The following is a 27197-nucleotide window of genomic DNA, read 5'->3' as shown; positions in this document are numbered from 1 at the left end:
CATTCCTTTCAACTGCTCTTCCAGGTCCTTTGCTGTCTCTGACAGAATTACAATGTCATCGGCGAACCTCGAAGTTTTTATTTCTTCTCCATGGATTTTAATTCCTACTCCAAATTTTTCTTTTGTTTCCTTTACTGCTTGCTCAATATACAAATTGAATAACATCGAGGAGAGGCTACAACCCTGTCTCAGTCTCTTCCCAACCACTGCTTCCCTTTCGTGCCCCTCGACTCTTATAACTGCCATCTGGTTTCTGTACAAGTTGTAAACAACCTTTCGCTTCCTATATTTTACCCCTGCCACCTTTAGAATTTGTAAGAGAGTATTCCAGTCAACATTGTTAAAAGCTTTCTCTACGTCTACAAATGATAGAAACGTAGGTTTACCTTTCCTTAATCTATTTTCTAAGATAAGTCGTAATGTCAGTGTTGCCTCACGTGTTCCAACATTTCTACGGAATCCAAACTGATATTCACCTAGGTCGGCTTCTACCAGTTTTTCCATTTGTCTGTAAGGAATTCGCATTAGTATTTTGCAGCTGTGACTTATTAAACTGATAGTTCGGTAATTTTCACATCTGTCAACACCTGCTTTCTTTGGGATTGGAATTATCATATTCTTCTTGAAGTTTGAGGGTATTTCGCTTGTCTCATACATTTTGCTTAGCACATGGTAGAGTTTTGTCAGGACTGGTTCTCCCAAGGCCGTCAGTAGTTCTAATGGAATGTTGTCTACTCTCGGGGCCTTGTTTCGACTCAGGTCTTTCAGTGCTCTGTCAAACTCCTCACGCAGTATCGTATCTCCCATTTCATCTTCATCTCCAATCTCTTCCGTTTCCATAATATTGTCCTCATGTACATCGCCCTTGTATAGACCCTCTATATACTCCTTCCACCTTTCTGCTTTCCATTCTTTGCTTAGAACTGGGTTTCCATCTAAGCCCTTGACATTCATACATTTATCACGTAGATAGCTACAAAAGGCAGATAACATTTCTTCTTACTCACATGAGAACCATAATAAGACTGTTAACAAATGGTACGAAGGAAATGCAGGTGAAAGCAGCTTCCGGAAACAAGTATAGGATATACCACTGAGTCTGCTACCAGCATAAAATAGTTTTTCATGAAAATACGTGCATGAAGGTGTGAACATGGGAAAAGAGTGTGGAAAGGGTTGTAGGAGGGGAAACAAGAAACCAGAGTTCTTTTAGGGATCCATATGGAAATTCTGTTAAGACGAGAAAAGACTAATTCACTACATGTAACAGAGACTGAAATTATTCCAGGAAAGAGGATTTTTATATATACTAGCGAAATTGGATATATGTGGCAATCTTCTTCTCCCCCTCTCTCCATCCATCTCCTCCTACCCCTCTCTTTGTCCATCTCCACACTCCATTCTGTCGATCTCCTCCTTCCCCTTCTCTCTGTCTCCATGTCCTTCTAACCCCCCCCCCCCCCCCCTCAAACCTCCTTCCTTTTCTGTGCACCTGCTGCTTCGCCATCTCTCTGATTTTAAGCCTTGCATATTGTTGCTGCAAATTCAAATTCCATAGCAGTATTTTAATCATAAGCTGATAAACTATAAATACATAATTACAACTTTTCTGTTTTCTGCGAAAACCGACCGCGAGGAAGAAAACAAGCCGCACTTATTCACAACAAAACAAAGCATAACATTTTCTTTCTCGCAGTCGCTTTTAATAGAAAACTTACACATTATACACACATCAAATTTAGTTTTGCATCACCCTAGTTCCCAGAACTCTTAAAGACAGATGTTGATTGTGGGAACTGTATCATACGCACAGTCCATTTGAATGTTCAGAGATGTCACCAAATACGCCCAAAGATATAAACAATTACGCTTAAGCACCACCCATTAGACGGAGGGGGTCCGACAGCCAATCGGTTGCAGTCATTCCACCAGGAAGGAGGTACACGGCTCGTGTTGTATGTAGTTCAACCATGCCTAGACAGTCACTACCGCGGTTCGATCGCGTCCTCATTGTTACTTTGTGCCAGGAAGGGCCCTCAACAAGGGAAATGTCCAGGTGTTTCGGAGTGAACCAAGTCTAGAGAGTCAATACCGCCGTTCGATCGCGTCCGCATTGTTACTTTGTGCCAGGAAGGGCCCTCAGCAAGGGAAGTGTTCAGATACCTCGGAGTGAACCAAAGCGATGTTGTTCGGACATGGAGGAGATACACAGAGACAGTAACTGTCGATATGATGCCTCGCTCAGGCCGCGCATGGTCTACTACTGCAGTGGATGACCGCTGCCTACGGGTTATGGATCGGAGGAACTCTGACAGAAACGCCACCATGTTAAATAATGCCTTTTCGTGCAGCCACAGGATGTCGTGTTACGACTAAAACTGTGCGCAATAGCCTTAACGGCTGTACGATATGTGAATGCTATCCTTCGACCGATATTGCAACCATATCGGCAGCATATTGGCGAGGTATTCGTCTTCATGGACGACAATTCGCGTCCCCATCGTGCACATCTTGTGAATGACTTCCTTCAGGACAACGACATCGCTCGACTAGAGTGGCCAGCATGTTCTCCAGACATGAACCCTATCGGCACATGCCTGGGATAGATTGAAAACGGCTGTTTATGGACGACGTGACCCACCAATCACTCTGAAGGATCTACGCCGAATCGCTGTTGAGGAGTGGGACAATCTGGACCAACAGTGCCTTGCTGAACTTGTGCATGGCATGCCACGACGAATACAGGCATGCATCAATGCGAGAGGACGTGCTACTGGGTATTAGAGGTACCTGTGTGTACAGCAATTTGGACCACCACCTCTGATGGTCTCGTTGTATGGTAGTACAACAAGCAATGTGTGGTTTTCATAATAATAAAAAGGGCGGAAATAATGTTTATGGTGATCTCTATTCCAATTTTCTGTACCTCGGAACCGAGGTGGTGCAAAACATTTTTTGATGAGTGTAGTTTAAAAAATGCATAGCTTATGTTCACATGAATGTGGGTTTGTGTCCTGTAAAAATTTGAAGTAAATTGGTCAATAACTTTTCGAGATTTTTGCTAGCAATGTTTCACAGCTTGTGTCCAGCCGAATATTCGTTATCGTATCATGAAAAATATGAACTAAATCGGTCAAGAAATTTTCCAGATTTCGTAATGACTGGGTGTTGTGTGGTGTCCTTAGGTTAGTTAGGTTTAAGTACTTCTAAGTTCTAGGGGACTGATGACCATAGATGTTAAGTCCCATAGTGCTCAGAGCCATTTGAACCATTTTTTTTAGATTTTTGGTAACGACGTTAGCGCCTTATATAATAAATACGTATTTATGTATTACAAAATGGCGTTGCAGTAGGTGTATAAAAACAAGCGCGTATTCAAAGCAGTCGGTGAAGAAAGCTTGGAGATTTAATATTTCGAACAAACGAGTATATACGTTTTTGTTTATTCAGATGTATACGTTCTCTACGAGACCAAGCAAGAGACAGGACATGTGAAATACAGGGTGAGTCACCTAACGTTACCGCTGGATATATTTCGTAAACCACATCAAATACTGACGAACCGATTACACAGACGGAACGTGAGAAGAGGGGCTAGTGTAACTGTTTAATGCAAACCATACAAAAATGCACGGAAGTATGTTTTTCAACACAAACCTACGTTTTTTAAAAAATGTAACCACGTTAGTTTTGCTAGCACATCTTCGCCTGAAGATGATGGAGACGCATTCCATCGAAACGTTGCTACGAGACGACGATGCTACTCGGCTGACAACCCGTGAAGACTTCATATATGAAATTCGCCGAGAAAGCCTGCATTCGCGTGTAGGACATGTGAAAGGCTTGAATGAGACATTCGAAACGCAGCACAAGGGATGGAAGTCACAGTTCGCCAGCCTTTCTGCCACTTTGCAACGGACCAACTTTCTGACGATGTGATACGTAGTCGACGACTGCGTCCCCAACAAGATTCAGAGCAGTACGAGGTGGTGAGTCAACCGCCGTCATGATACCACCTACAGATCGGGTTCGTGTACGACAAATGCCAAAACAATCTAACGCATCTCGTTTCCCCATTTCCTGTTGTCAAACGCCTTTATTGATGAAATTTGTTAACATTGGATATAAATTTAAATGTTTGAGAGCCTTTTCTGAAGGTATTTGTACGGAAGTGAAAAATAGACAATAAGCGTTTAGACAAGAAGGGAAGCTTTTGAATTGTGGTGCTACAGGATAAAGTTAAAAATTAGATAAGTAGATGTAATAACTAATGAGGTGGTACTGAATCGATCTGAGAAAAAAGAAATTTGTGCACAATTTGACTAACGAAAGGATCAATTGATAGGGTTTATCCTGAGCCACCAAGTAATCTTCAGTTTAGTAATAGAAGGATTTATGAAGGGCGCAGGGTAAAAATTCTATAGGAAGAAGGACCGGTTGAAGGGCCAAAGGACAAGGCGCCAAGTGGGGCACCAAGCTGCGAAGGGCGCTAGACTTGCCGTCATTGAATGATTTCTACACAGAACGTTATCAAAGTCACCTATTACAACATCTATTATAACGTGTACACGCCCAGTTTTTACCTTCGTGGATGTCTATCGACTTTCGTGGTCGTATCAAGTAGGAGCGTGTCAACGGCGTGAACCACCCGTAGCAAGAAGCTCACATCTGGTATACTTACTGCCGTAACTTAATGGTTCTTCACAAGGGAAATTTCCCATCTCATCTCCCCTCAGATTTAGTGGTCATTGGATAGCCCGTCGAGAACTGGTTCAAATGGCTCTGAGCACTATGGGACTTAACTTCTGAGGTTATCAGTCGCCTAGAACTTAGAACTACTTAAACCTAACTAACCTAAGGACATCACACACATCCATGCCCGAGGCAGGATTCGAACCTGCGGCCGTAGCAGTCGCACGGTTCCGGACTGCGCGCCTAGAACCGCGAGACCACCGCGGCCGGCGTCGAAAGCTGAACACAGATCAAGGGTGGGAAAAAAAAGAGTAATGAAGGGCGAAAATGAAATAGAAACAGCAAACTGAGCAGGATCAATATGTGCAACACTGTGCAACGCTGAAGCATCGTGGGTTGGTGGTTATATGGTCACTGTTCTCAAATCTTCCTCATGCCCCATTTTTTTTTCTTTTGAACAAAATTGTGAAGTGGTTGTGCGGACATTGACGTGTCTGTTCGTTGTATTCAAATTTGTGTCTGTGTCGTGAATAAATGTGTTACATGCAGTCTGAACCAAACTTGAAAATAAAAAAATAAAAACTAAAAGGAGCTGTCAGATGTTTTATGAAATGATTTATCTAAAAGTAAAAAATAAAACCGATTATGAAACATTCGTCACACCTTTGAATTATGCTCGAATTCACGTGCAGCAAATGAGGTGGCACATCACAGCAGACTACGCGACCTCCATCATTCACCACACAAACATCCTCCAGTGCTCTTCAAAATTCTAAGTTAAACACTGAACTTGAAGTTCTCAATCGACACGTCATTTGCCGTACACGATTTCGAGAACCATTCAAGGGCTTGTGGAAAAATCATTTTACAAACCTTTCGACTGATTGTTTTTTCAAGAACTTTTTTCCCGCCTTCCTATATCTGTTGATACGTGTTAGGCCACTGTAGTTGACGCTATTCCCGCTGTACGTGAGGTGTATGAAGCAAGCGAAATAGTCTGAACGTCAAAAAGAAGGTAATATTCCCAGTCCAAAATATGGCAGGTGCCACCATCAGTTAGTCTCGGTTCAAAAATACTGACACGAAATATCTACAGAAGAATGCAAAGACTGTAACGCACGAACACGCAAAGCGATACTAACGTTATCACGTACTTTACAAGCAGTGCCACTTGTTAAGGTCGTGAGGTAACGGGCGAATTGTGGCGCCCTGGAAATATTATATGTTCGGAATTGGGGCGGCTGCACAGGACGCTCGTCAAAGCCGGGGCCCGGCAGTAAACACGTGGTGGCAAACGTTAGCCGGACGAGAGGGGTGGCCCCAGCGCATGGTCCAGCCGCGTGGCTGGGAATTCCGCTGTGACGAGGACGCTGCTTTGTGTCGATGAAGGAGATGACTTTGCCGGGAGTGCCAAAGATGGCGGACTTTGTCAAACCTTAATGACAGACATTTCACAGTTTGTATAGAAATTAATAGTAGCCAGATGAATCATGATACCTCAAAAAGAAACATGTTGTTGTTGTGGTCTTCAGTCCTGAGACTGGTTTGATGCAGCTCTCCATGCTACTCTATCCTGTGCAAACTCCTTCATCTCCCAGTACCTACCGCAGCTTACATCCTTCTGAATCTGCTTAGTTTATTCATCTCTTGGTCTCCCTATACGATTTTTACCCTCTACGCTGCCCTCCAATGCTAAACTGGTGATCCCTTGATGCCTCAGAACATGTCCTACCAACCGATACCTTCTTCTAGTCAAGCTGTGCCACAAACTCCTCTTCTCCCCAATTCTATTCAATACCTCCTCATTAGTTATGTGATCTACCCATCTAATCTTCAGCATTCTTCTGTAGCACCACATTTCGAAAGCTTCTATTCTCTTCTTGTCTAAACTATTTATCGTCCATGTTTCACTTCCATACATGGCTACACTCCATACAAATACCTTCACAAACAACTTTCTGACACCTAAATCGTTCTTGATGTTAACAAATTTCTCTTCTTCAGAAACGCTTTCCTTGCCATTGTCAGTCTACATTTGATATCCTCTCTAGTTCGACCATCATCAGTTATTTTACTCCCCAAATAGCAAAACTCCTTTACTACTTTAAGTGTCTCATTTCCTAATCTAATTCCCTCAGCATCACCCGACTTAATCCGACTGTATTCCATTGTCGTCGTTTTGCTTTTGTTGATGTTCATCTTATACACTCTTCTCAAGACACTGTCCATTCCATTCAACTGCTCTTCCAAGTCCTTTGCTGTCTCTGAAAGAATTAGAATGTTATCGGCGAACCTCAAAGTTTTTATTTCTTCTCCGTGGATTTTAATACCTACTCTGAACTTTTCCTTTGTTTCCATTACTGCTTGCTCAATATACAGACTGAATAGCACCGGGGAGAGGCTACAACCTTGTCTCACTCTCTTCCCAACCACTGCCTCCCTTTCATGTCCCTCGACTCTTATAACTGCCATCTGGTTTCTGTACAAATTGTAAATAGCCTTTCGCTCCCTGTATTTTACCCCTGCCACCTTCAGAATCTGAGAGTATTCCAGTCAACATTGTCAAAAGCTATCTTTATGTCTACAAATGCTAGAAACGTAGGTTTGCCTTTCCTTAATCATTCTTCAAAGATAAGTCGTTTGTACGACGATTCTGATGGTGTAATCAGATTTTCAATATCTTTATTAGTTTAAAGTTTAGTATCTGGCGGTAAACTATACAAGTAACACCCAGCAACAAATTTCCAAAATATAAACGCTTCATCCTATTTTATCGATCGCCGTTTCTATTAGTGTAAACCTAAATTGGTATGAATTACAGGCATGTAACCTAAACAGTACATGAGTTATTGGAGGTCAAAGCAGCCGATTACTATCGATCGCGTCAGGCAATAAGTACTCCGCAATTACAAGAAAAAACGGTAGCAGCATGCCTATAAATATATTTATTCGTCTATGTCTTTGTTTATATCCGATATATACTATTCATGAAGAAATTGGTTAAATATTTACTGTGTTTTAGAAAGCACAGAGATATGACTTTTCCGGAGACTAGAAATCTACTCTGTAGGAATCAGCATGGGTTTCGAAAAAGACGATCGTGTGAAACCCAGCTCGCGCTATTCGTCCACGAGACTCAGAGGGCCATAGACACGGGTTCCCAGGTAGATGCCGTGTTTCTTGGCTTCAGCAAGGCGTTCGATACAGTTCCCACAGTCGTTTAATGAACAAAGTAAGAGCACATGGACTATCAGACCAGTTGTGTGATTGGATTGAAGAGTTCCTAGATAACAGATTGCAGCTTGTCATTCTCAATGGAGAGAAGTCTTCCGAAGTAAGAGTGATTTCGGGTGTGCCGCAGGGGAGTGTCGTAGGACCATTGCTATTCACAATATACATAAATGACCTTGTGGATAACATTGGAAGTTAACAGAGGCTTTTTGCGGATGATGCTGTTTTATATCGAGAGGTTGTAACAATGGAAAATTGTACTGAAATGCAGGAGGATCTGCAGCGAATTGACGCATGGTGCAGGGAATGACAACTGAATCTCAATATACACAAGTGTAATGTGCTGCGAATGCATAGAAAGAAAGATCCCTTATCATTTAGCTACAATATAGCAGGTCAGCAACTGGAAGCAGTTAATTCCATAAATTATCTGGGTGTAGGCATTAGGAGTGATTTAACTTGGAATGATCATATAAAGCTGATCGTCGGTAAAGCAGATGCCAGACTGAGATTCATTGGAAGAATCCTAAGGAAATGCAACCCGAAAACAAAGGAAGTAAGTTACAGTACACTTGTTCGTCCACTGCTTGAATACTGCTCAGCAGTGTGGGATCCGTACCAGATAAGGTTGATAGAAGAGATAGAGAAGATGCAACGGAGAGCAGCGCGCTTCGTTACAGGATCATTTAGTAATCGCGAAAGCGTTACGGAGATGATAGATAAACTCCAGTGGAAGACTCTGCAGGAGAGACGCTCAGTAGCTCGGTACGGGCTTTTGTTAAAGTTTCGAGAACATATCTTCACCGAGGAGTCAAGCAGTGTATTGGTCCCTCCTACGTATATTTCGCGAAGAGACCATGAGGATAAAATCAGAGAGATTAGAGCCCATACAGAGGCATACCGGCAATGTTTCTTTCCACGAACAATACGAGGCTGGAATAGAAGGGAGAACCGATAGAAGCACTCAAGGCACCCTACGCTACACACCGTCAGGTGGCTTGCGGAGTATGGATGTAGATGTAGATTAGGTTACTGTCCTACTTTTGCTTGCTATTCCTTTGATATATGTCTATTCAATTTTGTCATGTATTCACTTATGTGTGTTAGAGCGTGTTTATTGTCCAGCCGTAGGAATATTTATTTAATTTCAAGTATTTAAATGAAGATCCAGTATTTCGCGTCTGTTTAAATATGTTTGTGATTATACGTTGGCGTAGAGATATGGAGGGAGCGCTCTAGCGAATCACAGCGCTGGTTACTAAGAGAGACGTATGGAGGATGGGGAGGAGCATCGATTCCGGAGAGGACACGAGGTAGTCCTGAGAGTGGGCAGTTCTGGAGAGTACGACACAGGACGGGTGTGCTGGACGTGATGGGGCGACGGCCGTACAGTCGGCGGAAAGACTTGGACAGTGGAGCAGTTTGCGCGTGGTCGCGGAGAATAGAAATATTTCCGAGTGCCGACCTGTGCTCTTGTGTGATTTCCGTGGCTTCTGCAGTGAAGACGTAGTGTGCGTTTAGAAGTGAATGTCTCGCGAGTTATGTTGTTGTTCATACCTAATATCGTGCAGTAGGAATCTCTTGTTTTCTTCTTATTCAACTTATATTTTATTTAATTGCTGGACCCTCGACACCAATAAGTGGTTTTCAGAAATAAAAGTACTTCTCACATCGTACTCATCACTTAAAGTCGTTAAGACAGCACCTGCAGATTTTATTTAATTGCAATCTTTCATTTAGAAAGTTATATGTTACATTCATAGTTCGCAATTGCCTAGTGATGGAAACCTTCGACCATTCGAGTCCTGTGTATATCCTTATCGTATACAGTAGACTCAGCAGTATTTGGCTTGTAATGCAGCAACTACGTATCCCAGCCCCTAGCTAAAACTTTTAATATTGCAACAATGAGTCAGAGGGTGCGTAGTTATTCGAAAGCCCGCAAGGTGTGTGTCCGAAACCAAGTAGCTTCTGCGAGTAACTTCTGTAAGAAGACTTATTTACCAAGGTTTTTACATCAGAACAAAAACTTGCACAAATTTTCTTCTGCAAGTCCTTTGGGCGACTTATTTCGGGAACTTGCTGCAAGTCCTTGCGGCAGTATTTCTACGAGAGTCACGTTGTTGTGAGATAGGCAACAGGAAATTTACAGTGCCGTGCGCATATATCAGAAGAGCCGTCACCTTCGTTGCGTATTGGTTATTGAAGGATAAACGTGACGAACAAAATTTTAAGAAAAAGGAAGTGTTCGGGTGAAGAAATACGTACAAGGGCGTAAATGGTTAAGTTTTCAAGAAACATTACTGAATTAACTAAAAGTAGAAGACTGTGCTCAAATAAAAAACTCGCTGAGAATGTTGTACGTAAAGTTTTAAACAGTTCTGTCATGTTATAGAATCAAGTTTTCGAAAACAGGAAACAATAATGCAGCCAGCTACACTGCTCAAAAGAATTAGTACAAGATAACTTTGAGCGCCTGCCATACTCCACAGAGCATTAACTGAGGACTGGGTATGTTATCAAGTTATACCCTTGGCTTTCATGTGAAGTACACAACGAAAAATCATCATTTACACTACTGGCCATTAAAATTGCTACTCCAAGAAGAAATGCAGATGACAAACGGGTATTCATTGGACAGATATATTATACTAGAACTGACATGTGATCATATTTTCATGCAATCTGGGTGCATAGATCCTGAGAAATCAGTACCCAGACAACCACCTCTGGCCGTAATAACGGCCTTAATATGCTTGGACATTGATTCAAACAGAGCTTGGATGGCATGTACAGGTACAGCTGCCCATGCAGCTTCAACACGATACCACAGTTCATCAAGAGTAGTGACTGGCGTATTGTGACGAGCCAGTTGCTCGGCCACCATTGACCAGACGTTTTCAATTGGTGAGAGATCTGGAGAATGTGCTGGCCAGGGCGGCAGTCGATCATTTTCTGTATACAGATAGGCCCGTACAGGACCTACAACATGGGGTGTACTTGATCCCCACAATAATTTTGATAATTAAAATAAATTACGTCGAAACGCAATTTACAAAAGAAAAAGCTCGAACTGGTTACTATCGTCTTACTATTAACCTGATGGGTCAAACAATTGTATCACAGAGTACACCCCCCACATGGGTTGAACATAAAGGAAAGTTGGTATATTGGAAAGTATTGTCAAGACGAGACGTTATAATCTCATGCACATTCGCATTTAAGATTGATGATTTTAGTTAGAGTTACGGATCATCAGCACGTGGTTCCACTTTACTCACAAAGTAGTGACAATGCAACTACTGTAAGATATTCTGAACTTCAAACTCGAATTATTCTGCATTGCAATTTAAGATAACATAAGATATTTTAGATCGAAACCTGAAATAAAGGTGATTAAATTTTCAGTTAGGCTGAACTTAAAAAATCCATTGTCCAACGAACTTAGCAGAGACGCACTTAGCTGGAGATCTTACCACTTCAGACGCTCGCCACGGACCGACTGCCGTGGGCCCCTACCGAGGGTGCTTCACAGATACAAACGGAAGTGACCAGAGAGGCAGCTTCCTATACCAACATGACAAGGGACGGACAGGACCATACCAAGAATAGAAACCGCTTTGCTTTCAGAAAGCGTAGCTACCTGTTCCGACATTCGTCCTACTGTTCTCTAGCAGACAGGCTTGTCTGCTACCATCAAGCATGCAACTAGAAATACATTTGCTCATTCATCCTTTCACACAGAAGGGAAGGGGGATGACAGTATCTTATTATATACAGTATATAAAAGAAAGTGGATGTAGGTTACGTATGAGACTCTGTGACATAAACTGTGTTTTAAAGTGTAGTAGTGTGACAGATCGTTCTTGATTATGTATAAAAGTAACACGTTCCACTGCTCAGTCTCCTCCCAGATAGAGTCAGAAACACCACAGTAAATTTAGAAGTGGAATGTATGCTGTACATGACAATAGATTTAAGAAATTAACATGAAAGGAATCCAACAGAGACCTTTTAAGGTAAACTATCAAAATTTTACTGAGCCCATAAAGTTTTTTCATATGAGTGGCATGCCCTGCTGTAGGGGAAAAAATGGAACCAGCGGGTATAATGCTGCTCTCCGAGCACAAAAAAGCCAATACGCTTCTGTTTAAAAGACTCTGACTGAAAGATGGGGTGCCAACTGCGTTATTCTGCCTTCTTCAGCACCTTTAAAACTTTTGGCATGCGAAAATATTTGCGGTTTTTTTTGTTGAGAGAGGAGGAGGCAGAGATAGTGGGAAAGCAACGGAAAAGTAAAAAATACTGAAAGATAATAGACAGTGGTTGTGGTATAGAAAGAGCGAAGAGACAATGGCAGCGTGAGAGAAAGAGAGGGACACAACTGCAGTGGAACATAGTTGACAGTGACAGAACAGCGCTAGGGAAAGAACGAAGGAGACAGTGCCAATGGGAACAGAATAAAGAGAAGGACAAAGTGGAAGCGTGTGAGAACCAGTGATAGTGAGTGACAAAATCTGTGACAATGACAATGAGGAAGAGAGAGATCGTGAAAGTGAGAAGAGACAGCAACAGTGGGAAGGAATGAATGAGATAGGAGCAGTAAGAGAGAGGAAGAAGGAGAGAGTGGAGAGGAGACAGTAGTAAAAAAACGGAATGAAGGAGACTGGCTGTGAGTCAGGAGGCAGTGACAGCTGGCGAGAGACGAAGAGATAATGACCATGAGTTGGGCTGAGTAAGTGAGTGAGAATGGGCAAGTAGGAGTGGATGGTTATGAGCGAGTTACAGTGACGGACTAGTGGATGTCAACGAGTTATAGTGAAGGCAGCTTGTGGGAGTGAAAGGTGAGTTCCATGTTAAAAAGAGCGCACATACGTTCACATGCCAAAATTTTTGAAGGTGCTGTGGAAGTTAGAATGAGGCAGCTGGTACCCCACTTTTCGGTCAGACCTTTTTTGGACTAGCGGCATATTCGTCCTTTTATCCGCTGGTTAGAATTTGTCTGTGTTTCTCCCTTTTGCAAGGAGTCCTTGTGGCTTTTGTTTCCACACAATTGTCCTCCAGAGCAATAGGCATATTTGTATCACATTGAATATCTTTGTTTTCTATGTTTGACACCTGAAATAAATACAACGTAGTGCGTTTCTTACTATTCATATAGTTAAATTTAGGACATAATCATTGTTTTCTATAATTTTAGTACCTTGAACTGAAGAAGAATGGCTACAAATTGCCAATGATTTTGAAAGTAGTGGAATTCTCCAAACATTATTGGTGTTATTAATGGGAAACATGTAGTCTTTCAGGCTCCCGAGAAAGGAGGCAGTGTATACTTTAATTATGAAGAGACTCATAGGGCTGTGCTATTAGCACTGATAACATAGAGTTCAATACTTCGATGTAGGCAGTAATGGTAGAATATCTGATTAAGTTTTCAATAATCGTAATTGTCAGAATGTCTTGAGTATAATTCTCTGAACATACCGGGTAGACGAACTTTACGGGGGTGCAAATGTTCTGACACAATATGTCAATGTTAAAACTATATATATATATATATATATATATATATATATATATATATATATATATATATATATATATATATAATGAAGGCTTAGTCTTTTAGAGGTCAACCAGAGCCACAACCTGGCTAAAAAAAAGGAAGCGGTTGACAGAGCACATCCTGAGTCATGAAAGAATAATCGATTGCGTAATGGAAGGTTGCGTGAGGGGCAAAATTTGTAGTGCGGGCGAGGGGTGCCTTTTGTAAGCAGATACAAACAAATGTTGGTAGCAGTTGCGAAGCAGAGATGAAGGGGATGATGCAATATAGATTCCCTTATAGAGTTGCTTTTGTTGAGAAGTTGCTATCTCGACTAAAAGCGGTGGACGTTCAAAAGCATCCTCCGAACGCCTTAATTATTTTGGAACAGGAGTAAAATGGAATCTGCAGATAGGTCAGACTATTGTAGACTACTGAGGGTCCACTTGTTCCGGCAGATATAGAACTGAGTATGCCGACTGGAAAACGTGAGTGGGTAGAACAATACTCAGGGTTCAGTTATCAACTGTTCACGCAGCACTCATACGAGAGAAAGATACGACGTAATGTGTTGTTGGACGTGGTTGACAAGTACATATCTTCACTACAAGAATGCCACTCCTGTCACCAGTCTTGTTGTCTCTACTGGCTACAAGTGGATTTTCACAAAGGGTTCCGCATCTCAACCGACCGACAAGGAGATAACGCGAATGCATTTGCTGTTCACCTCATAAGTTATGGCAGTGACATTTTGCTTTGCAGATTACAACTAATGTAAACATTGCATTACATTGCTGAGTCGAGTGGGAGGCTTGAACCAGTTATTTCAAATGTTCTGTGACAGGCTGGTATGGGACTTTTCTGACTTGCGCCACACGGTTGTGAATTGTACGTTCCATCAAAATGGGTCAGGATTGCATTATATCTACAGGGTGACGATTATTGAACGATGTGAAAAAAAACGTAAATTAGTTTCCTACTACGGCTTGCACATTATTCAACATGTAAAGGTCACTAAAGATATTCGGATTTGGGTTCTAGCATATTCGATATGCCTGCGATGACTGCAGAAGATGTGGCGCAGACGAATAGCGAAATTCTGCATGACCTGCCGAAGTGTCGGAATATCGATGCTGTCGATGACCTCTTGAATCGCTGTTTTCAGCTCAGCAATGGTTTTGGAGTTATTGCTGTAGATATTGTCTTTAACATAGCCCCACAAAAAGGAGCCGCATTTGCACCCCATACCATCACGCCGGGTGATACGCCAATATGGCGATGACGAATACACACTTCCAATGTGCGTTCACCGCGATGTCGCCAAACATGGATGCGACTATCATGATGCTGTAAACAGAACATGGATTCATCCGAAAAAAATGACGTTTCGCCATTCGTGCACCCAGGTTCGTCGTTGAGTACGCCATCGCAGGTGCTCCTGTCTGTGGTGCAGCGTCAAGGGTAACCGCAGCCATGGTCTCCGAGCTGATAGTCCATGCTGCTGCAAACTCAAAAGTGCTCTAATTTTAGATGGAGATCGGAAACACATTTCACATCGTATTTACGTAAAATACGACCTAAGTCTACTGCCTTTTTGCCTTACGTAGGGATCACGTCCAACAAGATGGTCGTATTTTACGTAAATACGATGTGAAATGTGTTTTCTGACCTCCATCTAAAATTAGAGCTCTTTTGAGTTCCGTTAAGTATGATCTTGGACTGCGTAAGGCGGGTGTATATCGTATTCCTTGTAGCTGCGGCATGGCATATATTGGTCAAACTATCAGTACCCTGGAGGACCGATGTACTGAGCATAACCGGCACACACGACTACAGCAGCCAAATAGATCTGCTATTGCCGAACTTTTCTTGGATACTGGTCACCTCATGTTATATAATAACACCGAGATATTGGCATGCACGTCCAGCTATTGGGACTGTTATTAGGGAGGTAGTTGAAATTAAATTAGCGAGCAACCTCGCTAACAGGGATGGAGGATTCTGTTTAAACTCTGTTTGGAATCCGGCTCTCTCCCTTGTCAAAAAACAGAGGTACAGAGTCAATGCTACCTTACCTGCGAATTATTAGTCTCACTATCGATAGCTCTGACTTTGGTCATCTTTGGTGGCACTAGTGTTCAGTGTGTGTGTTATCTTTCCTGCTTCAGTCCGGGAACCGTGGTTTTAAATCTGCATGTACGCCGCCTGTCCGTTGCAGTTTGCCTTGAAATTGGCGGGGTGTTGTACCGCCGAAATATCGGCGGTCGCTGAAAGTGTTACCTGGCTGAATTCCCGGAAGTTATTTGAAAGTTGTATACGCCAGGAGAAACTCAGGTCTCACATGGATTAAGAGTTTTATCTGTTGCGACAGTGAGGACTGATTGACGAGAAAGGAAGTGGCAGCTTACAAGGTGAGTTAGTACGATCGAATATAAGAACTTGCAAGGGGGTAACGCTTAATAGAACGAGAAGCATTATTAGTATAAGAACCAGAGTTAAAAGAAAGAGAAAAAGTCAAGAGAGAGAGAGAAAGAGAGAGAGAGAGAGAGAGAGAGGGATCATAACATGAAAGGGACGTCTTTTTTGGGAACGAGACGAGCGTAGCTCATAGAATACCAGTAGAGAAAGCGCGAGTAGGCTTGATGGTGCGGCAACAGACTTAAGACGCGCAGAGGGAAAGAGAACTCACCCCGCGCTAGTGGTGGCAGTCTTTCGCTCGCAGAGTTCCATCACGCCGGTGGCTTCTGCTCCGCCATACCTGGCTCAAGACCCGTTTCTAGTGGACTGCGGACACTGTGGAGTAGCTGTTTGCAAAGTCGCGAGCCTACGACAGAGCGTGCTGCGAACAGGCTGCACGAATAGAGGTAGATAAGATTAAGCGGAACACAGCGCTGACAAAGCGATAACGGACTCGAAACACGTCCTTTCGACAATGACACGTCGGTAAAGAGTGGGTGGGAGGGGAGGGGAGTGGGGGTGGAGGAGGAGGAGGAAGGAGGAGTGAACTTGTTAAGGCGACAGGAGGAAAGGTTTACAGCTTATTTGTGGAATGTGATTTCTGAAGTCAGTGTAAGGTGTCAGGCAAATCCAACACCTTCCACGAAAACCCTGACATGATAAGCAAATCCAGTAGTATGTCACATAGCTTCGAATAAATCGTGACATGAAATTAACCAAAGTAATACGAGTAACGAGTGAGCAAATGGAATACCACAGACTTACACAAGAATGCTTAAATGCATGTTATACCTTCCCACTGTGAGACAGACGCAGTTCCGAGGGGAGAAACGAGAACGGAAGCCGAGAGCAGAACCGTATTAAGCTAGAAGGCCATACGATAAGGGACGGACTGGACACCCACATCGCCAGCTAACCATTAGGACATCGCCAGCTGCAAGTTTTAGTGTGAGACTTTTTCGCGTCTCTGTTACGTCAAGGACCACCCCCTAGCCCATGTTAAAAGCTAGAGCCCTCCAGAAAAACAGTATAGATCTTACGATACCACAAAAAGGGCCACACCACCTGCAAGTTTCAGCGTGAGACTTTTTCGCGTCTCTGTTACGTTAGGACCACCCCCCAGCCCATGTTAAAATATAGAGTCCTCCAGAAGAACAGTATAGATCTTACGATAACGCTAAAAGGATCACACTAGCTGCAAGTTTTAGCGTGAGACTTTTTCGCGTCTCTGTTACGTTGCAAACTTCAAAAACATTGCCCCACCACGAAAAGTATAACGTTTCTCATTGGATAGACAGAATTTTTGTAGACGGGCTTAAGGTTAACTTGAGACCCTGATTGGTCAGATGAAAACACAGCTAGATAGCTTTTTGCAAACTAACTTCGGTAAATGGTAGTAAGGAGAATTTAGGAGGAGTTAGTTCCGAGACGGCGAGCTGGATGGCTGCTGCGCCGGCCGCTGCCCCCCTGAAGCTGCCTAATCAACAACAGGGTAATAAACGCACGCGATGCCGCATAACAGCGCATAAAGCTTCACTCAGAACTGCAGAAGTCTCATCTGTGCCCGCCGCGGTGGTCTCGCGGTTCTAGGCACGCAGTCCGAACCGTGCGACTGCTACGGTCGCAGGTTCGAATCCTGCCTCGGGCATGGATGTGTGTGATGTCCTTAGGTTAGTTAGGTTTAAGTAGTTCTAAGTTCTAGGGGACTGATAACCACAGCAGTTGAGTCTCATAATGCTCAGAGCCATCTGAACCATCTCATCTGTTACACCCCCTTTTTGTGTAATACTAATGTCGATCGTAAATTAAAGCTTATGGTGTTCACATTTGCCACTTGAAGTAAAAATCTGAAACGCGATGATTTCTCTGTTATATAATTATTGAGAAGCCACATCAGCCACTGCAATTTACGAGAAGTTAGATAAGTAATTAAAGATTATTGAGGGTCACTGTAGACTATTTTGATAGTTTTCTCTTTTATGAAACTTAATTTAAACCTAGATTATGGATGTGATATGGCATAGGTCATCCTTCGATCCATTGTAGAACTTGAAAACCCATTCAGGCAATATTCGTTCACATTTTTGTTGAACGCAGTTGGTTTTTACCATCCTGTATTAAAACACTTCCTTTTATCAATAGTGCAATTTATAAACAATGTTTTGTGAGTAGAATAAAATTTCCAATGGTAAACTTAACTGCTTTTTCGGCGTTATTTTTACCAGCTAACTAAAAATAGAAATGCCTTGAACCCCTTCCACTAAATGTAGTTAGTATTAAGATTCTTTTACAGGGAGTGCAGTGGAGCTGACGCTGAAATCCTTAAGTATTTGATTACATCATCGCTAGTCTCACTAAACTCTTCTGAATTCTACATGTCATGTGTGGTCTGGCGTCTCCTTACCGGCAACAGGTCCCAGGTTCAAACTAGTCAGTTCCCTAAAAACACGCTCAGAGCCTCGTTGAGCGAAAGTGATAGAGAGACACGATATAGAACAGACACCACCCAGAATGTTAGATCAGTGGTTCCCAAATTTCGGTAAGTCTGACAACTGCTGTAAGGATTCCAACATGTTAATCGTGTAGATAAATTTTAGCTAGTTGAGCAGCAAAATAACAGATGATGGTGAGGAAGAGAGGATGTAAAATGCAAACTGGCACTAGAGAAAAGAGCGTTTATAAAAAAAAAGGGAAATCTGTCGACATAAAATATAAAATGAAATGTTAGGAAGTCTTTTCGGGAGGTGTTTCTCCTGACTGTAACCTCGTAATATGAATGGGACATGGGAAGATAAATTCGATATTCGATGTAATCGAATAAAACTGTAATAAGCATCGCTATCGATAATTCATAGAATGTAAAAGCTATATTTAGACATGCTGATGCCAAAAAATTCAGGTTGATTATATGAGCACGTGTTATTTAAAAGTTTCGGAAGTGGGTTTTAGGAATTAATGAAGAATAGGAAAAAGCAGATTTAACTGTACATTATTTTACATATAAATAGAGAAATCTTAGGAAAAAATAAAAAAAGTTGTTCTACAGAAAATGAAAAAAATAGAAAAAAATCACTCAAAATTCAGATATATACACTACTGGCCATTAAAATTGCTACACCAAGAAGAAGTGGTGATGATAAACGGGTATTCATTGGACAAATACATTATACGAGAACTGACATGTGATTACATTTTCACGCAGCATGGGTGCATAGATCTTGAGAAATCAGTACCCAGAACAACCACCTCTGGCCATAATAACGGCCTTGATACGCCTGGGCATTGAGTCAAACAAAGCTTGGATGGCGTTTACAGGTACAGCTGCCCACGCAGCTTCAACACGATACCACAGTTCATCAAGAGTAGTGACTTAACTGGCGTATTGGGACGAGCCAGTTGCTCGGCCACCAGTGACCAGATGTTTTTAATTGGTGGGAGATCTGGAGAATGTGCTGGACAGGGCAGCAGTCGAACATTTTCTGTGTCCAGAAAGCCCCATACAGGACCTGCAACATGCAGTCGTGCAATATCCCGCTGAAATGTAGCGTTTCGCAGGGATCGAATGAAGGGCGGAGCCATGGGTAGTAATACATCTGAAATGTAAAGTCCACTGTTCAGAGTGCCGTCAATGCGAACAAGAGGTGACCGAGACGTGTAACCAATGGCACCCCATGCCATCACGCCGGGCGATACGTCAGTATGGCGATGACGAATACACGCTTTCAATGTGCGTTCACCGCGATGTCGCCAAACACGGATGCGACCATCATGCTGCTGTAAACAGAACCTGGATTCATCCGAAAAAATGACGTTTCGCCATTCGTGCACCCAGGTTCGTCGTGGAGTACACCATCGCAGGCGCTCCTGTCTGTGATGCAGCGTCAAGGGTAACCGCACCCACGGTCTCCGAGCTGATAGTCCATGCTGCTGCAAACGTCGTCGAACTGTTCGTGCATATGGTAGTTGTCTTGCAAACGTCCTCATCTGTTGACTCAGGGATCGAGACGTGGCTGAATGATCCGTTACAGCCGTGCGGATAAGATGCTTGTTGTCTCGACTGCTAGTGATACGAGACCGTTGGGATCCAGCACGGCGTTCCGTATTAGCCTCCTGAACCCACCGATTCCATATTCTGCTAACAGTAATTGGATCTCGACCAATGCGAGCAGCAATGTCGCGATACGATAAACCGCAATCGCGATAGGCTACAATCCGATCTTTATCAAAGTCGGAAACGTGATGGTACGCATTTCTCCTCCTTACACGAGGCATCACAACAACGTTTCACCAGGCAACGGCGGTCAACTGCTGTTTGTGTATGAGAAATCGGTTGGAAACTTTCCTGATGTCAGCACGTTGTAGGTATCGCCACCGGCGCCAACCTAGTGTGAATGCTCTGAAAAGCTAATCTTTTGCATATCACAGCATCTTCTTCCTGTCGGTTAAATTTCGCGTGTGTAGCACGTCATCTTCGTGGTGTAGCAATTTTAATGGCCAGTAGTGTAACTATAAATTCTAACGTAAAGTTCTTACTCAATGCGGGCAAAGCGAAACAAAACTAATCATCCACGCTCGATAACTAGATATACGAGTCGCAGCCAGAGGGGCATATTGCAATACTTCGCATGCGATTCATCAGCTTGCATGAGAATTCCAAGCGGTCAGCTATGGACCGCTGCGATCTGCAATTTGCCCGCCCGCGTGTCGTCTCCGGACAGACCGCACGCCCTGGTGACCGATCGCTGTGACCAACCGCTCGTGTGTGGGTCCCTGCGGTCGCCCGGCAACCAAACCAGCTGAAGATACCTACAAATTGAGGATCTTAGGTATCCCGAGCGTAGCGCAGCAGAACTTCGCGCTCCCCTTTTGGAGTTAGCTGGGATGGCTCTGTCGGCCCAGACAGAGTCCATGCGTCTCCTTGTCATCAACATCGCCTACGCGTGTCCAATAAAAACAAGAGTAGAACTCCGCCAGCACCGTGGGACACTGGGTCAGAGACAGTTTTCTGACACCTGATGATCTTCGCATGAGAGAGTGGAGGCGTCCACATAGCAATGCAAGTGTTCTGCCCAAAACATGCACAGGGTGAAATTTTATTAGAGACGTTCTTATGCCGCTATTATGCAAGGAATCGCTCTGTGGCGTCCGAGTGTGCGAATTTTGGTTCGTCCTGTTTACAGGATGTATCAAATTAATGGCTTAAATACGTACATTTGAAAGTACTTGGTACTAGAAGCAAAAAGGTCTCAGTAAACATAGGTCCACAACGAGCTGTTATTGAGATAATTGCGACTTTGTAGTTACCACCCACCACTGACTTGATCCTGTGTAAACGTCATCCCACTTAGGAAAAACATAACAATACTATAGAAAGTTAAGAAAAATTATTAAAGATGCTTTGGTAGATTTGCAGGGGTTCTTAATGAACACAATAATAGTTACACGGCTAAACGCTTAGGTAAAAGAGATGTTCAGAGTGCCGACCTTGTAGCCAGATTAAAGCCTATACCTGTCGCCGCAGTGAATTTAGAATCCTTTCAAAGACGCCTGGATCATTTCGAAATTCTTGAAAAACACTGACAAGTCTCTCATCCAGTTCTTCAACCGTATTGACCATAGGACCTGCACTACACCTTCAAGGTGGCCCCAAACCCAGTAATTCATGGGGTTCAGGTAAGACGGCTTTGGAGGCCACGGTACAGTGTGTAACTGTAAGACGGCAGAGTTGGGAGTGCGAGGATAGGAGGAAGCAAGCATTGGCTGGCGTGGGGAGAGGAGCCGTTGGGCGGGAGGGGGGGGGGGGGGGGGGAGACAAGGCACGCCTACTAGTTGCAGTGCTGGCACTACAAATTGCGCGTCATGCTTACACGAAAGCAGATGAAAGGCTTGTTTGTAAAACTCGCTTTAAATGTTGTTCGTAAACGAAACTGAAATCGTCATGTACATTAAAATCTATATTTATATAAATGAATGTTTGTCTACTATGTGCTCACAAACCATTTGAAAATATACCGTAATATGAATGTGTTTCGAAATAATACAGTTACCAGTGGTGTTTCCATACAAATACGGTAGCATCAAAAAATGAAATATATGTGGTATTTCAGACGACATAGAGGGCTCCTTCAAAGTGATCGTGAACAACATATCTGAAATGGAAACTCACCTTTTCTTGCCAGGCGTTTGTAGCGATACGCCAGGACGATTCTTTGAAAACTGTTTGAATCTTCCAATGCTACGCATGCTTTGTCCTGTGTATGTAGCAGCTCTCACTGAAGATTTGTAAATGGGGTGAAGCAATTTTTTCTGCTCCCTTTCCCTTTCGCTGCATTCAATCACACGCAATATAATTTTGCGAGCATCGCTACGTAATACTGGTTTCCTTTTAACCGTTGGCCTACTGGTAGGGGTTGTTGGTGACTCCCGAGATGAGCCAGCAACTGCCTCTTCACTCATTTTGATAATGTTTAGCACAACTCCACAATAAAAACACACAGAACAGTACATCGCAAAACAATAACGAAGCAGACGACAATGGCTACCTTGTACAACACAGTCAGCTACGTAATTTTGGCAGCAGTCGAATCTGCGTGCCTACCGAAGCCTCCCGACGTTTACCGACTTCTACCGATTCAGGACTAGGGAGAGGTCTGCCACCTAAAAGTTTACATACTGTACAGGTCCTTCTCGCCTAATCCGTCTATGGCCACCTGGCGCGTTAGATTTCATCTCACCACAGCAGCAGTAGGTGCTTGTGCCCCATCACGCATGTACTACATCATCTGGCGTTACTCTAAGCGAATATCCTCATGCAATCCTGCAAGATGATGCCACATAAACCGTAGGTAATCCGTCCATTAAGTTTGTCTGGTAACATGTATGGCCCAATAAGACGATCACTTGTGCCCCTAATGTAGGGTTGCCAGGTTGTACGTTTTTCCCGTATTCTTACGTTTTTTTACTGTTAATTTCGCCTTACGTTTTTTGTTTCCCCGTATAGCACTTTCTTCCGTTTTTTTAAGCTAAACTATCGCAGAACCCAAACAATTCTTCCCCTTAATATACATATAACAAAAATTCACATTGATTTGGTTGTATTTGTTATTACTACCGTTCAGATATAGATTTAAGGCTGGTATAGGTTTAAATTGGTACTTCTGACGATCATTCGATCGCATAATCGATCATGATGTCGATATACTTATTTCCGATTCTGATGTGCGCAACTAAGATGTTTGTAAACTAATAAACTTAGTTGCAGTGATAATTTCTTGAATCCATAAGTGGAAAGTCTAGTTTTCTTAATTTACTTTTGTTCAAGAATTTTAATGAGTTAACCAGCGAAGAAGAAACGCGGAAAGCAACAGCAAGCATTACAGTCAAGTGTACTTAAAGAAATGGAAAGATACTTTCGCGTGGGTTAGGCATGGTTTAACTTCTGATAAACATGCTTTTTGAACGTTGTGCAGGAAGGAATTCAGCGTTTCTCATGGTGAACAGTTTGATCTCAAGCAACACGCTCAGTACAAAGGACATCAGTTAAAGGAGAAAGGGAGTAGTCAGACCACGAAAGTTTCCAAATATTTTGTGAACTCTAAGAAATCTGAAGCCAACGTTTCATAGCTTGTGAGTTAGGATTTTTGTATCACACAGCCAAACACAACCTAAGTTTTTCAAGTTTGGATTGTAGCAATAAATTGACGTCATGTATATTCACAGATTAAGAAACCGCTGTAAAACTTTCCTGTGGCAAGACGAAGGCAGAAATGTTGGTGAATAACGTATTAGCACCTAAACGTGTCAGTGATGTTGTTAATATTCTAAAATCTCCTGAAAATAGTAAGTTTCTCTCAGTAGCAACAGGCGATCGAATAGAGGCAACAGAAATATGTTCCCAATTTGTATAAGATACTTTGAACCTTTAGTAGTGTACAGAACAAACTGTTGACATTTATTGAACAGCCTGATGAAACTTCAAATGCAGTGGCAAAGTTAATTGTTGATAGTCTGAAAAGCCATCACTAGATATTAATAATTTAACTGCATATAGTGCTGACAATGCTAATGTGAATTTTGGCAGGAAACAATCTGTTTATCGATTACTGCTTTCCATAAATTCCAACCTGCAGAAAGCCAGTTGTTCAAACCACATGGTGCAAAATGCGATGAAGCATGCTGTGGAAGAGCTGGAAATGGATGTAGAGAATCTTGTTTTGAAGGTCTTTAATCATTTCTCAGTATCAGCTAAAAGGCGTGAGGAACTGAAATCATTTTTTGAATTTATGGATTTTGAGTGGTCTGAGATATTAAGGCATGTGCCCACAGGATGGCTATCCTTAACTCCTACCATTAACAGATTGATTAAGTGCTGGCCAGATATAAAGAGCTATTTCTGAAAATTGATGCCTGTCCAAAGCAACTTGCATCAGTACTTTTAGCGGAAGACCCAGTGAAATGAATTACTCCTGAAATTTACTTACATTTTGTGTCCAATATAGGAGGTCAAATGCAAACAGTATCCAAATACTTGGAGAAAAGGGAGGTAAGCATCATTGAATCACATAACAGTCTGTGCATCATTTCTAAGAAGATTACACAAAGAAAGAAGGATAAATTATATGGGAGTGAAACCAAGAAATTAATGGGAGAGAATTCATCAACATCTCTTAATAAGATTCCATGTGAATTTGATTCTTTCTATGACACATTGTTGAAATATCTTGAAAACCATTATGACTTCTCAGCTAGTAATAAGTATGCAAGGTTGGAACCTCTTTCTTTGAATGGGTAATTACAATATTGTGATTTTGAACTTGCAGTGGAAACACTTAATCTACAAGATAGGATCAACCTGGATCAGCTATATGAACAATTTTGTGAAGTGAAAGATAACTTTACTAACTGTATCACTAAGGATGGTGATGTCGCGTCTAAGTGGGTAAAATACTTCACACTAGTGCCTCAACAAAAAGTGACAAATATCTCTCGGCTCATGTGTTTTATACTAAGCATACCAGGTTCAAATGCATTTGTGGAACTAGTGTTTTCGAAGATGAAGAACAAGTGGACTGATGTTAGGAACAGGTGTTCACCAGAACTTATGAAATCAGAGCTTCAAATAGTAATAAATTTTGACATGTCCTGCAAAGATTTTTTTAACCAGCTAAAGAATGACAGTACATTCCTACATAAAGCTAAATCAGTTTCAAAATACCATAGTAATATGAAGGAATATGGCTTAAGATGTAAATGTGAGTTATTTTTGATTGAAAATGGGATTTAATAAAAATATGAATGCACTAGCCATTAAAAAATATATCCATGAAAAATCTTCCTTTTTTTGTGTGAAGAAAGTGGCAATCCTACCCTAACCACACATTCGATGAGAAACGTCGCTGATGTGGAGCCCCACGCAGAGCATGTCGTTTGGAGCGTACATGACTCCAAAACGTGAGAATCAACACATCATCACGAATGAACCCTGCTTCATCTGTAAAGTATGTGTTGCTGTCAAACGTAGGCCTGCCTATAGCTAGAACCAAAGTCTACCGCACTAAGACATAAAACTCGGTGGAGGTGGTACAGGTACATTGCACAGCGGTGCATTATTCCCCAAACACTACAGTGGCTCTTTCCAGAAATTTGTGAGGCAAGTCTCTTTGTCGAGATTCCTGGAGAGTGTTTGACTGTTTGCAGCACTACACCTTCGAGAACAGGTGTAATCTGTGCAGACCTATCCAGAGTTTACACAGAATCACGCCAGTGGCGTCTGGTAACCACAAATTCGTAATCATCTCGCAAACGGTTCGATTGTGGACCTATGTTTACTGAGACTTTTTTGCTTATAGTATTGTGTACTTTCAACTCCATGCATTTGTGCCATTGGTTATGATAAACCCTGCATAAACAATTTCGGAGACCATTAGAACAGCCCGCACATAGTTTGCAGATGATGCTTTCGTTTATCTCGAAATAAAGTCATCAGAGATTCAAATCGAAGTACAAGATGATTTAAACAAGATACCTGCATGGTGCGGAAAGTCGCAACTGACCCTGAGCAACAAAAAGTGTAAGATGCTCCAACATAATACTGACAAAAGTTCGATAGATGTAGGTTACAGAAAATCACTTAGATTTAAACGTTGTCGATTCACCTAAATACCTAGGGATTAAAATTAAGAACAACTTAAATTGGAACCATCACGCAGAAACTATTTTGGGGAAGACGAACCAAAGACTGCATTTTGTACGCATAAATCTTAGAACGTGCAACAAATATAGTGAAGGAACTGTCTACTCCATGCTCGCAATTTCCGGATAGGATTGAAGGAGAACATTGGATAAGTTCAAAGAGAGGCAGTTCGTTCTGTGTTACTACGAAATTGGGAAGGGAGCGATACGAGTACGTAAGCGAATTGGGATTGGATTACTATTTTAATGAAATAAGAGAAATCCAATCTCGCATGCAGAGATACAGATGATCATTTTTCGTTCGTAATATTAGAGAGTGAAAAGGTAGAGAACTGATCTTAATGTGGATCTGTGAACTCTGTGACGAACAAATGGTTCAAGTGGCTCTGAGCACTATGGGACTGAAAATCTGAAGTCATCAGTCCCACAGACTTAGAACTGCTTAAACCTAACTAACCTAAAGACATCACACACATCCATGCCCGAGGCAGGATTCGAACCTGCGGCCGTAGCAGCAGCGCGGCTCCGGACTGAAGCACCTGGAAACGCTCGGCCACAACGCCGACATCTGACGAACACTCAGGTGTGAATTGCATAGTAGTCATGTAAATATAATTGCTAATTTACAATCAAGACACATGTGGCTTTCTGTTCCTTTCGCTAAACGCACAGGCTTTGACAATGAGATTAGACAAACGTTTTGAACCATCACTTAGTCCATACAGAAGCCCACTATTCGTTGTAAGCAAAGCAGCCGCTAACGAGCTATTGGTGCCTCTCAGAACGAGGCCAGAGAGACCGTCGCATCCAGGCTGCATTAAAATCTCAGACTGTGCTAGGAATTATCCCTAATGGTGGGAGGGAGAGCGGTCGCTGCGACACTGTTTGCGAGTCCCAAGTCGTGTTCACAAAACCAGTATGGAGGTGGAATAAAATTCTGCTCTAAAGATGAGATACTGCTTTTCCCATGCATAGAACTTCTGATCGGTGCTGCAGATTGCGTCTATGGAGATGAGCGACGCGAGCACGTGGAGCGCACGTGAACCTCTCAATCTGCTGGAGCCTGCTCGTACAAAGCGCA

The 27197-nt window shown here is 42.5% G+C and overlaps 1 protein-coding gene across 9 annotated transcripts in view; it reads right to left on the bottom strand.

Moving 5' to 3' along the window:
* The window catches only part of LOC126284759 (glucose-6-phosphate exchanger SLC37A2), a 200549-nt gene that overhangs the window by 90638 nt on the left and 82714 nt on the right, over positions 1–27197 (bottom strand). Inside the window, exon 1 of one of the 9 annotated variants that reach the window (XM_049983908.1) lies at positions 16158–16304. The exons of 5 other annotated variants lie outside the window; for them this stretch is intronic. In XM_049983908.1, the coding sequence (XP_049839865.1) occupies positions 16158–16198 (41 nt within the window). In that variant the 5' untranslated portion in view covers positions 16199–16304. Of the gene's footprint in view, positions 1–16157; positions 16305–27197 lie in introns of those variants that run through there. 3 more of the 9 variants (XM_049983912.1, XM_049983911.1, XM_049983909.1) reach the window with 3 other exon arrangements.

Source organism: Schistocerca gregaria, chromosome 8, assembly GCF_023897955.1.
Source record: "Schistocerca gregaria isolate iqSchGreg1 chromosome 8, iqSchGreg1.2, whole genome shotgun sequence".
Classification (NCBI taxonomy): Eukaryota; Metazoa; Arthropoda; class Insecta; order Orthoptera; family Acrididae; genus Schistocerca; species Schistocerca gregaria.
Note: the sequence above shows the minus strand (reverse complement) of the source record. Positions and strands in the feature narration are given on the sequence as shown.